The sequence below is a fragment of the Protomyctophum bolini genome, assembly GCF_963924005.1.
Source record: "Protomyctophum bolini genome assembly, chromosome: 11".
Classification (NCBI taxonomy): Eukaryota; Metazoa; Chordata; class Actinopteri; order Myctophiformes; family Myctophidae; genus Protomyctophum; species Protomyctophum bolini.
Window position 1 is genome coordinate 9,275,557 of NC_137872.1, and position 13,083 is coordinate 9,288,639.

The window sequence follows — 13,083 nt, forward strand, 5'->3', positions numbered from 1 at the left end:
GGACAGCTGATTGACCGTCGCGGTAGATCGTGACCCTCAGTCACCCATTGGAATGTAAATGCAAGCCTTTGTATCCTACTCGTCTGGCAGGTATATCTCTTTGAAAACCTTTAGTGCTACGATTGTGCACGGGGAGACGACAATTAACACATCTTGCCTGTCCAAAATGTAATTCTTGCCTGCCTCCTGGAAACACCACTGGCATTGCTCAGTGACAGACAAAACAAACATTGTCTAGGAAAGACAAACATTGAACCTGTATATAGGAGGGGCTAGCGCCCCTCAACAACAGGCTAAATGACCGTTCAGAGTGACTACTATATGACAACACCAGAGGACATTTCTGTTGTACAGGACATCAAAGGCTGCCGAACATCTGTTATGACCACTCTGCTGCACTGAAACCAGTACAGCTCCTGTTGGTTTAGACCGAGACATGGTCCCCCACCTTACCCAGTGCGCACGCACGCACTCATGCACGCACACACGCACGCACAAATTCAAGGACCCTCAAGTCTCCCATTTTGATGTATATGGAGAATTAGGCTATCAGCCCCCGTTTGGCCTTTTTGAGGGGTGCTAGCCCCTCCTATGTCCAGCTTTGAGGGCTTTTTAGGACTCCACTGTAAAATCCTCAGTTATGAGTGAAAAGAGGGCATGCATAAAGTGAATGGAAAATCAAGTGGCAAAGTGACAGGTAAAGTGAGTTTAACATTGTTTAATGTAAATATGACTTTTCTGTTTGGATGAATGTGGGCTGTCAAGGCCAGAAAGTAGTTTTTAGCCACTTAGTAAGGCTAAAAACTACTAGGCTGATTTGATGATGATGTCACGCGCATACCCTCTATACAAAGTGAAACAGGTTGACCCATTTGTATAGACCGTATGTACACTATACTGTTTCAGAGCTGTGAGGTCCATTTTGTTCCTAGACTATCATTCGTTTAGCTGGGGGCCCAAGGGGCCCTTGTCGTTTAGCTGGGGGCCAGCTAAACAACAAGGGCCCCTAGGGTTCCCCATCCCACGTTTATTCTTTTCGATCCCACCAGGGAAATTCAGTTTTTCAGTTTTACCCAGCTGAGCGCTGTCCATACAGGAGCGCAGGGGGGAGAAGTTAGTTCAGTATCTTGCTCAAGAACACTTCGACAGTGATAGAAAGGTTGCATAAATACACAGCAAAATAAATGTGCCAACACAAATTCACTCATGTGTGGACAGATATAACTAGACTTAACATTACATTACATAACCAAATGGCACCAGTTAAGAGGCGCATACATCATGCAGACAGTGATCAATTTAAGATGTTTACCCATAGACCTGCATCCTGCATGCACACACACACACACACACACACACACACACACACAGTCTAGGACTAGGTCAAACCATGAGCTATTAAGAAATCAAAAACCCCATCGACAGGACTTAAATAATGACCGTTTTGGGAATAGACGGTAGCCTAGATATATGAATAAATCCGCCAAATTAGGTTAGGACAATATATAAGGGCCAAAATCTCGTTTTAGAAACCAGGCTGACAGGCCTCTCTGACTGCTAACATGTCTGTACCTGAAGAGAATGAAATGAAGAGAAGAGAAGAGAAGAGAAGAGAAGAGAAGAGAAGAGAAGAGAAGAGAAGAGAAGAGAAGAGAAGAGAAAGGCTGGGGGGTCGGGTATAGGGGCTGAAGTCTTTAAATTGCAAGTGTTCTTTAGTGTGTGACGATAAGATAAGGATAAAATATTATAACAATGAATCTATGAATCTCAGATGATAAGACACCAACTCCTTCCTTGGCTCCTGTTGAATGCACGTTTTTTTACAATCACAATCACAATAAGTTCAATTAAAAACAGCATGCGAAAAAAAATACACTATGCTACTCTCCTATACTTTCTGTCTCTCATGGAAGCACCAAACGGTGGCACACACACACAGCCGAATTCAATTACGAATTAGCCTAATTAAAACAACCTCACCTATTCCCAAACTATTTAAAATGGGGGGGGGGGGGGGGTCTTGTATTAAAATGAGCCCTCTCTTTCCATCTCTCTCACCAGATGAAGTCGGTGCAGTGACTGCAGAAGGTCGGCTGCTTGAAGAAGCGCGCGATGAACTTGTGGTCCTTCACCTCGTGCACGTTCTTCTGGCGGAGGGCGCCCTGGCGCGCGAAGCCCCGCATGGGCTCGCGCGGTCCGCTGTCCTCCCCGTCGCTGTTCGCCTCCGAATCTGCCATTCTTTATCTCTCTCTCTCTCGCTCTCTCTCCGTCTGTTTTGTTGTTGTTGCTTTTTCACGCGACGCAGCGAACAGACGCAGAAATATGATGTAAAACAAAAACAAAACAACAACAAAAAAGCTCGTTCGGTGCGTAAAGCAGTTTGTTTTTGAGTAATTAAATTGGTAGCAGTTGTGTTTTCTTCCCGTCTGTCTGTCAGGCTGTGCAGCAGGTTCGGCACGGCAGGCTGTTGCGCTCCTCTCCGCCTCGCGCAGCTCTCCTCTGCTTCCTCCTTTTGCGCGCTGTGTGACTGCTGTGTACTGGGGAGAGAGAGAGAGAGAGAGAGAGAGAGAGAGAGGAGGGGCGATTAGCCTATATGTTTCACTGATAAACGACTAGAGCAGTTCTCTATGAGGTTTGATAGTTTTAATTTGGTGATTAATTTAAACCCCGCCTCTGCTATTCTGTTCTACAGTAGCAGAATAGCTAATAATGGCTACATTAAGCCCAGCCCCAGCTCACCTGTTCGGACGGGTGTTCACCTGTTGCTACTGTATACAACAAGCATTGACTGACTGATTGATTGATTGAATAACAGTTATTAACAGTTTGCATGGACAAGCACAGGGAAGTACAGTATAGGTTTGCTAAATGGATGAAACCAAGAAAGCCTTTTGGCTTGTTTCCTACTCAATTCATCGAACATATGAATGACAAAATGATACAGTAACTATAAGAGCGGTGCCCATGTTGTGATGACGGAACAGGCCAGATCCATATATGGAGATATAGGGGTGATCCGGTCCAGACTCAAGAACCCGGGAAGAGGCTTTTGAGCTGGTTCTGGACAACCGGAAATGCAGAGTACCCGTTCCACCCATCTGTCTGTGTCCCTTTTATGCCCATATATGGAGATTTCTGTATGTGTCTATCTGTGTCCCTTAGTTCTGTCAACTTCTGTGTCAGGCATGCCCCAATCTGAGAATCCCATCGTCAAATATTCGGGAAAACAGCGACCCCTGTTGTTCCTCGAAATTTGACAAGAGGCAACAGTCTGTCTTGAGAGACTATAGGCATGCCCTGGAGTGTTGTGATGTCAGAACAGGCCTGCCCTACACAGTAACCAGCTCTGAATTGCAGACACCTGTAAGTGTTCTTACTGTCTGGTTTTAAAGACTTCTTTTAATAAGGCTGTTGGTACAGCCTAGTATAGGGCATTCCACATTTTGGTGGCATATACAGTAGCAGGAGAACTAATTGAAACGCTTGTTGCCAAATCTGCATTGGTTGAACATGATTTGTGGAGCTCCCTCTGGTGTTGTCATTTGTCTCAGCAGGTTGCCCAAAAGCAGGCCAGGTTTCATATGCATGCAGGCTTTGTTCATATATCTTCTGGTATGTGTGTGCGTGTGGGACGGTGGGTTACTTGACTATGACATGTTTAGCCCCAATCGAGAGTCTTGCATGCAAGCCTGCAGGTTCATTCAATTTCCAACGAGAACTTCCATCTCAACACAAACAGGAAAGTCTTGCATGCAAGCCTGCAGGTTAATTCCATTTCCAACGAGAACTTCCATCTCAACACAAACAGGAAAGTCTTGTATGCAAGCCTGCAGGTTCATTCCATTTCCAACGAGAACAAATTGCCAACACTTTCCCATTTAAAAACGGCACCTGCCGTTCCATGGGTCACTATGACTCAGACATAGCCAGAAACAAACCCCATGACCCAACACTTTCACTATAGGCATAACCATGAGCAAACCCGTATAACCCATATTATATATTGGCCATACCGTATATAGGCATGAAATGTCACTATGACTCGGACATAACCATACACAAACCCAATATGCCCATATATAGGAACATTTGGAGAAGCGTTTCTCCGGAGCCACAGATCCGACCGATATGCCCATATGTGATCATGCCCATAATGGGACCGACCGACATCAAACTCAGCGGGCGCATTGGTGAGGAATAAAGTTGACGCACAGACAGGTAGACTCTGACAAAGCCTCTATGATGACACTATGACTCAGCCAGTCGGATCGGTGGTGCCACGTAGGTGTGAGGGCGCGCACAGCGACCTGAACTCTAGAGGTTCGGGCCGCTTAAAACAGAATATTTCAAATGGGTCACGGTTATACAATACTCTACAGTGGTATGCAATCTGTAGGAGCCTGGTTTAAACAGTGACTCATCACTCTCTCTCTCTCTCTCTCTCTCTCTCTCTCTCTCCATCATAAAGTACCAAGTAACACAGTCACAGTGTTTGTTTGTAGTGTTTTTCTTTGTGCCGTTGGGCCATCCGCCTACAGAGAAATCTGACTTAACCATCAGACGGAGGAAGAATAGTGACCACAGACCAGCACCATGACTCTGCTTATCCAGTGATGAAGTCTTAGGAAACTATTCAAATCAAATGTGAACAAGACGAATGATTGTATTTGTTGCAGACAGTGGAAGCATACTGTATGTATTTGATCACGAAAATAAACCATGCCATCATTACACACTATATAACCATCAAGTTCAAGATCATTCAATCATCTACAGGGTCACCATGAGCAGCCCAGTTTCCTCCATCTCTCCCTGCTTGAAGTATCTCAGTTTTCTCTCTATGAGACTATCCCCCGCAGAGACCCGGGTTTGGATAAGATTAGGACAGGCTGGGAGGCCGAATTGGCGATCACATTTTCAGACGAGTGGTGGGAGCAGGCAACGGAGAGGGTTAATTCCTCCACCTCCTGTGCTAGGCTTAGCCTCATTCAGTTCAAAGTTCTCCACAGAACTCATTACAGTAAAGCAAGAAAAAAAAAAAAAATATATATATATATATATATATATATATATATATATATACATATTACATACACACACACCATTATCTTTTTTAATTATCATTATTAATATTATGTTTTATTTATTACTGGGTTTCTTTGGGGTTTTTTATCTCTTATTTTACCCCCCTTTTAAGTTGTTTATTAATTATTTCTGTGAACATAACCATGTGATCCCTTTCTTTGTATCTTAGTTATGTACTCAACCTATTGGTTTCATACCTGTATATGGGACGTTCGGAAATAGGGCACTGAGCGCACTGTGCAATGCAAACTAATAAGCGAGTGCGCTCCCGGTACGCATTTCCGAACGCACCCTATGCACCATGTTCATGTTGTTGGTGATAGGTGAAAGGTGGTGGAAAGCCTGGTGGGCGAGGTTAGGTGAAAGGTGATAGGGCCTTTGCAGTGGTTGCTCCTACCTTGTGGAATGCTCTGCCCTTGGCTTTGAGAAATTCCAAGTCAGTTGACATTTTTGAAAGCAGTTTAAAAACGTTTTTGTTCCGTACATATTTTTCCCATGTCATTTGATTTCCTCTGCAGACACACACACACACACACACACACACACACACACACACACACACACACACACACACACACACACACACACACACACACACACACAGTTGATTTACAAACTGTTGCATTGCGGATGTCGCCCACTGCGTATACAGTATAATAGCAATGTGTTACACATGAGCTTGTAGATCTTTGGTGCACAACACGATGCACAACAAAGTGTAAATAAAACTCTCTCTCTCTCTCTCTCTCTCCTGTGTAGCTGTGTGCACGAGCAAGAAAGAGCGCATGAGCTTGAATTCGTGATTGAGGGTGTGCAATGAGACTTTTGCGTTTATCTGTATATTTGTGTGTGTGTGTGTGTGTGTGTGTGTGTGTGTGTGTGTGTGTGTGTGTGTGTGTGTGTGTGTCTTTGAGGCTGTGCGTGTGTGTATGCTGTGTTTCAGTTTGACACATTCCGCAGCAGAAACACACAGTAACCTATAGGGGTGTGTGGTGTGTTGCAGTAAACAGTCAGGCATGTATAGTAAACACCCTCAATCCACTGACTCTAACCAACTTTCTCACACACACAGTCACACACACTCATCCAGTGAATCACAATATATATACGATATCTCTGAATAGGCACATCGTGGAGACAATTGTATCGCCTTGACGATATTTATCACCATATCGCCCACCCCTACTTCATATTTATCACCATATCGCCCACCCCTACTTCAAATTGTGTAATAATTAGTTGAAGGAAAATGGCAGAAATATGGCAGACAGAGTTGACTCGGTGTGAGCAGCAGCATAAACATGACAGCTCTATAGACTTGTTCAACAGACCTGATCTGTGTGTCTCTCTCCCTCTCTCTCTCTCTCTCTCTCTCTCTCTCTCTCTCTCTCTCTCTCTCTCTCTCTCTCTCTCTCTCTCAGACTGTCCTTCCTTGGTCCAATCATGCATAACACACACACACACACACACACACACTGACTTGTGTAGACCCAGACACAACTTCTTGCCTTCTAGCCTTCTTGGGTACACACGCACGCACGCACACGCACACACACCTTGATAGTTAAACTAACTCGGGATTTTGCAGTGTAGTGGAGTAGCCCTGGAATATAACATAGCAAAAAGTGAACTGTATAGATTAGAATATCCAAACCAGCAGGACAAAAAAAAGTGTTTCCGTCGCTATGGCAATGCTGAATTCTCAGAATAAAACTAGTTCTCCAAAGTCCAAAGTATTTACATATTAAACCTGCAACGTCCGTGGTGTGGTACATACGTGTCACAATTATTGAATCACATCAAATGTGAGTGGCATGGTATAAATAGTAATGTTATAACGCAGTCATGGTTCGTTTTTATGCATTTGTTCTATAATACATTCAATGTTATCGTATCTATATCTGATTTAAATCATGTTACATAGGGACATGCATGCGCGCACGCGCACACATGCACACACACACACACACACACACACACAAACAAAATGACTCACTCTACATATCCTCCTGCCAGTAATATATAAAAGGATGTTTCTCTGGCGAGATGAGAGAGAGAGGAGAGAGAGAGAGAGAGAGAGAGAGAGAGAGAGAGAGAGAGAGAGAGAGAGAGAGAGAATGGACAGATGGAGAGAAGAGTGGTGAAAAGACAGATACTTGCCTGTGCAAATTGAAGCAGTGTGAGGAGACAATTAAAAAAACACAGATGTATAGAAAGAGTCAATTTTACAGAGATTAGAAAGACTCCACACCCACGCTTACAGTAACTCCGTTATCAGACCAAGTGTTAATGGTTGTTTACGTCTTCATGCCTTCAGTTGGATACAAATACCCAATGATATTTTGAGTGGATTTAACGTAGAATTTTAACGTTTCAATTCTTGTATTTTGTTGTTCCGGTGCGATTTCGCAGCAGTGCGTGGAGGGAGTTGGGTGAAAACTTGGCCAGCCATGCCATTATGCAACCATGCTGTGAACCATCAAAGGTGTTTTCTATTCTGTGTTTTGGTTCATTTGAGCCTGGATAAACTCCAATGTCTTCTCAGCCATGCATTTTTATGAAACCGAACCATCTGCAGCAACTGTGTTCGGCTGCCAAGCTTTTGTGTCAGACACTGACTGGACTTTGTCCAAGCATAAAAGGAACCATGTGTTAAACAGCAACCATCGAGGCCACCATGTTTCACCTGCCATACGTCAGGCCACCTTCTCAGCACACTGTTGGGAAATCCCAACGGGATGTCCATTTTGTTGTTGTTCATTAATTGTTGCAGTAATGTGCAAGTTTAGTCAAATGCCATTTTGTCAAATAAAGCAGGCCATTTGACATCACTCTCTGTATTAGACCTATAGGGCAGCGATGAACAGGTGATAATATGCCTTATACATCTAGCATCTTGTGTGTGTGTACACTGTGTGTGCGTGCACATGTGTGCATGTAATCGATGTATAGACCTCACTTTGGAAGCAAACATAACAATGTGGTGCCCCCCTACTGGTTATAATCTCTGAAATAGTAGTCTCCTCCACTTAAAAAAGTGGTTTTATGATATTAAATTCAGACTGACAATATAATTCCCTTCCTATCCTACTGTAGGTCTATCGTACTGGGGACTGTTTCAGGAATGTGGATAACCACCTGGTATTATTAAAAAAAAACACGCCTATAATTCATGATAAGCAGCTACCAGTTAGGCCTACACTCAGTTATCGGTTTGAGCTTCAGACAGACAGACAGACAGACAGACAAGCATTGCTGTGTGGTTACATGTAAAATAATAATACAAGAAACATTAGTAGACTACATCTGTCTGTCTGTCTGAGTCTGACCCAAATACAAGGGACAGGGAAGGGAACTGATGATTATTGTATTCTACATAACACGGGCCACTAGAGGGAGGCAAAGTTCCATAGTGAAAAGGTAACCCACGCCTAGCTCTGGTCCTAAGTATGGACCAGAATTCAAATTCAGCTATAGTGACTGTGAGGTGTAGAATTCTGGAAAATAAATAAAATCCACCCGTGCCACCCTCACTCCAAATTGACTGCAACTCAGCTGTAATAAAGCTGAAGTTCTCGTCCATCGGTCCAGAATCCCTCACCTCACCGCTCCATACAAAGTGTTTCCCTCAACATACATGACTCCATTGTTATCACGGCTCCACCCAAGTTCACTTGGAGTCATGCTGACCCCACCCGCTCTTTCCTGCCCCATGTCAACCATATCATCAAAGGCAAAGCTGCTATTTTTTTCCACCACCGAAACACTGCCTGCCTCGGCTCTGACACAAGCATGCCACACATTGCTGCAGATTGCAGAAACAATCATCCGTGCCTCCTGAATGGCACTACCAAAGTCCTCAACAAATGTTACTATGTACAAAACTCGTTCTCACCAGTACCCGCTCCAGAGACCACATCAGCCCAATCCTAGTCTATAACCTACACTGGCTCCCAGTCAAACACAGAATAACAGCTCCACAACTGCCTCTCTGGCCTGACCTCCTACAATACGTCATGTCCCATCCTGTTCCCTCAAGTCCGGGCATGCCAACCTACTGGTTGTTCCCAGGACCAAGTGTCAAACCTGGGGTGAGCGTGTTTTCTCAGTTGCCATCCCCTTTCTATCTCACTCACATGCACACTCACTCACTCACACACACACACACACACACACACACACACACACACACACACACACACACACACACACACACACACACACACACACACACACCTACTGTCCTCCTGACCTCTATGGGTGTTTCATTCACCTTTCATTTTGTCTCATCCTCTCATTCGTCCATGTCTATGCATAAAAGCTTTAGCTTTTTGGGTGAGTCGGCTGACCCCAAACCTTTTCAGCTGTTGAAGGAAGTAGAGTCACCATGTGGTATAGTCACTGCCTTAGAACATCCCATGGTCAAGATTTGTGAGACATGATTGATTATCAATAAAAAAAAGACGGTGTAAGTGTATGTTTTTGTAAAGACAAAAAAGATAAATATATATTGTTTTAAGCTAACAGGTTAAAGTTATATTTCGATAGTAATCATGGAGAGTTTGTTCAGTAAGAAAGCTCTCCCCATCTCTCTAAACGGAAAATACAGGATCAGAACTCCATAAAGATAATTGATCAGCTTCAATTTCATAATGTTCCAGTTCCAATTTTGTCTCTTGTTTCATGACTTCCACTTTCACTTGCATATTCGTGTATTCTTTATGAGTTCAGATAACAGAATATAGAGCCATTTATAACAGAAAGAACACACCTGCATTGTGAAGTGAGCGGTGCCTGGCTTGGAGTCAAGCACAGTTGTTGACTTAAGCACAGCTCACTAATTACAGTTTATATGGAATGCAGGCGTTTTATCAATACCGTGACACACTACTGTACAGAAAGAGGAAGTTGACATACTCTTATTGAAATTGAGTTTTCCCCGATGTTCCCCAATTAATTTAATGTCATGTAATTGTTTCCCCGTAAAGGAAGTTGGAAGAAAATGACACTGCTGGTAAACTTTGAAGGAAGTGGACACTCATGTACAAAAACAGTGACTATAGTGATCTAATATTAAGTGTGTGTGTGTGTGTGTGTGTGTGTGTGTGTGTGTGTGTGTGTGTGTGTGTGTGTGTGTGTGTGTGTGTGTGTGTGTGTGTGTGTGTGTGTGCATGCATGGGCGGGAGGGAAATAGTAACTTCTGTATTAATTCAGTATTTCTGAAAAACAGGATCCATCTAGTAAAAAGATAGATGGCATGTGTTACAGTCTAAAGTTCAGCCAAATTTAGCTTTCACTTGTGTTTCGGGTATACAGTAGGTTGGCAACCACAACCATATTCATAGCTGGCCGTAAAGTAAAATGTTATGACTGTAAATTGAATACTAGGTAATGGAAAACAAGCCGCTATCTACTGTAGATGGCCAAAAACATGATCACTAATCATCAGTACTGTTTATACAATAAACTAAATGGGTACAGTGAATGCAATAGAAAGGCCCTGTTATAGCACCAGTGCAACTACAGTACAGGGCGAAATAGACACATTTGGGGCAGAGGTTCTTCCTTGGCCTACTGGGAGTATGTGTGCAAAGTTTCAATGTGCTGAGCGGGGCTTTGACTGAGATCTGATCATAAATGCATGTCACACCACGTCTGGACTCTATCTATACCCCGTACCCAGTACAAATCTAATTTGAATGCAACGTGTAACTGTGTCCACCAGTTGTGACTGTGAAGCATCAGAAGATTATATATGATTTCACAATTACTGCAACTATTACAACTCCCAAAACATGAGAAATGTTATAGAAAATGGATTAACAGTAACAGAAGAGCTGTGAGAATAATGAAATAACCACTTATGGCGGTTATTAGTTGTTCGTGGAATTCTTGCAGTGCATTTCTAGGAAGCTGCTGACTTTGCGTATCCTGAATGCATGCGGTGTTCTCAAAAGCACTTTCTAAGTACTGTGTGTACAGTACATACCAAAAGTAAGTACCCGGCCGGCCTATACAACTCTCCAGAGCTCACAATGCGTGTGATAAGACTACCCAGAATGGGAGGGGTGGGGATGGGTGGTGCCACACGTGACACGGGGGTAGACAAGGTCAAGATTCAGCAGCAGATCACCAGATGGATAAATGACTCAGTTGGTTAATGTGGAGCACATATATCAAGGTGTCAAACTGCACCTGGGTCGTTTTTTGATTGCAAAAAATGAATGAAGTAATTAAGTAAAATGGTAAATGGTTCATTTACTGTATATTGCACCTTTATCCAAAGCGCTTTACAATGTCAATTCACACATTCACTCGGTCACACCCCCACGGCAGAGGCAACCATGCAGGGCACCAACCTTTGACATGACCAGGAGGAGCCGGGCATCAAACCAGGAAACCTCGCTCTACCTCCTGACTGAGCCACTGCTGCTCCTCTCATCTACTGTAGTCATCTTCTTACCGTAACTAAAAATACATGGCATGGATGCACCTGGGACGTATCCTCAGTGCTGCATCCTGACTGAGGGTCTACCAACATCATACCCCTCACTCAGACGACACAGCCAGGGTTCAAATCCCGACTTACGTCCCAGTAGCTACCCTCGATCAGTCCATCAGGGAATGAGCAAGGCCACACAATCCGTTGCTCTGGAACTACTCTGCCGGGACTGGGAGAACCAGATTCTGGCCTGGACTCCTGGTCCTGGCCCCTCCTACGTCTCACCAGGCAATGCCAAAATCAAATGAGTGAGCCTTTGTTGCCGTTGGGCAGAAACCATATTTAAACTTTTTATGTGTGGGTTTTTGTGTACATTAATGCAATGCTTTGTCAAACAAGAGTGTTATGAAAGTGAAAGTGGGGATAATAAGCTTGTGACTATTAAACTGCATTGGATTCAGTGGAACACAGTCTGACAAGTCCATAATTGTAGTTTTTTTGTTCAATCATTGTGTGTAGTTGTTACTTAACAGTCACTTCCAATACAGCTGGTGATGTGTGATTTCTTAGTAATTTGACTCAGCTGTGGACGGTGTGTGTGTGTGTGTGTGTGTGTGTGTGTGTGTGTGTGTGTGTGTGTGTGTGTGTGTGTGTGTGTGTGTGTGTGTGTGTGTGTGTGTGTGTGTGCGTGTGCAGCCTGAGCCAGGTCCACGCACGCCCACGGAATGACACTCTCTCGCATTCTTCCTCTGTTTCACTCTCACACACAAGCCATACATGAACCTGTTCACTAGGTCATAGTACTTCCCTGTGTGGGGAAGTGAAACGGAGCTGTGCTATTCCAGCAGACAGTAATAGAACACTGCCACACAAATGGAGGAAACGGGACGAGCACAGAATTTCTATCGCTTCGAGGTTACTTTATTTTGTCGCCCTTGGAAGAAATTTGTCTTGGAGACATGTACACAATACATAATGTATATAATACTGTACACACAATACATTACCAGACAAAAAAAAAAACTGTATATCACCAGACACAATTTTGTTAGCCTGCCCAATGGTGGAATGCCCTACCATACAGTAGTTAGAAGAACCTCTCCCAAGGTCTGTCCAATTTCAACACCATGTGAATTCCATGGTAATACTAATAAGCCACTAGTTACAATATTTACCAATCCACAGGATATGACTCACTATATTGAGGATGGGCACCTAAACCTAGTTATAGTTGAAAAGGCGTTGTTTGTCGATTGATCAATCACTGTGGTTACTAAGTGGGTACACTCCCATAATGCTCGATTGAATCAGCCACACCTTTTCTGTATAGTCTCATCGTCATTGGTCATACTGTACATAACATTAGACAATTATTGATGATTCAAGCATGAATTCAAGATGATTCATCACTTATTCACATAAAGATATCGTGCCAGTGTGCCATGCATGAATGCCATTCGTGCCATCACCATGAAAGTGTGGTGCAATATAAAAAATGTCACTCAAGGTGCGTGGCTGCGTGCGTGTTTGTGTACACCATTGTCAGGTGTAGAGGG

At 43.6% G+C, this 13,083-nt stretch overlaps 1 protein-coding gene across 1 annotated transcript in view; it reads right to left on the reverse strand.

Annotated features, from left to right (window-relative positions):
* Nucleotides 1-2,503, reverse strand: part of prkcbb (protein kinase C, beta b) — a 101,463-nt gene extending 98,960 nt beyond the window's left edge. The window contains exon 1 of the mRNA XM_080776780.1: nucleotides 2,059-2,503. Coding sequence (XP_080632906.1) covers nucleotides 2,059-2,237 — 179 coding nt within the window. The 5' untranslated portion in view covers nucleotides 2,238-2,503. The remainder of the gene's footprint in view (nucleotides 1-2,058) is intronic.
* Between the last annotated feature and the right edge of the window lie 10,580 nt (nucleotides 2,504-13,083).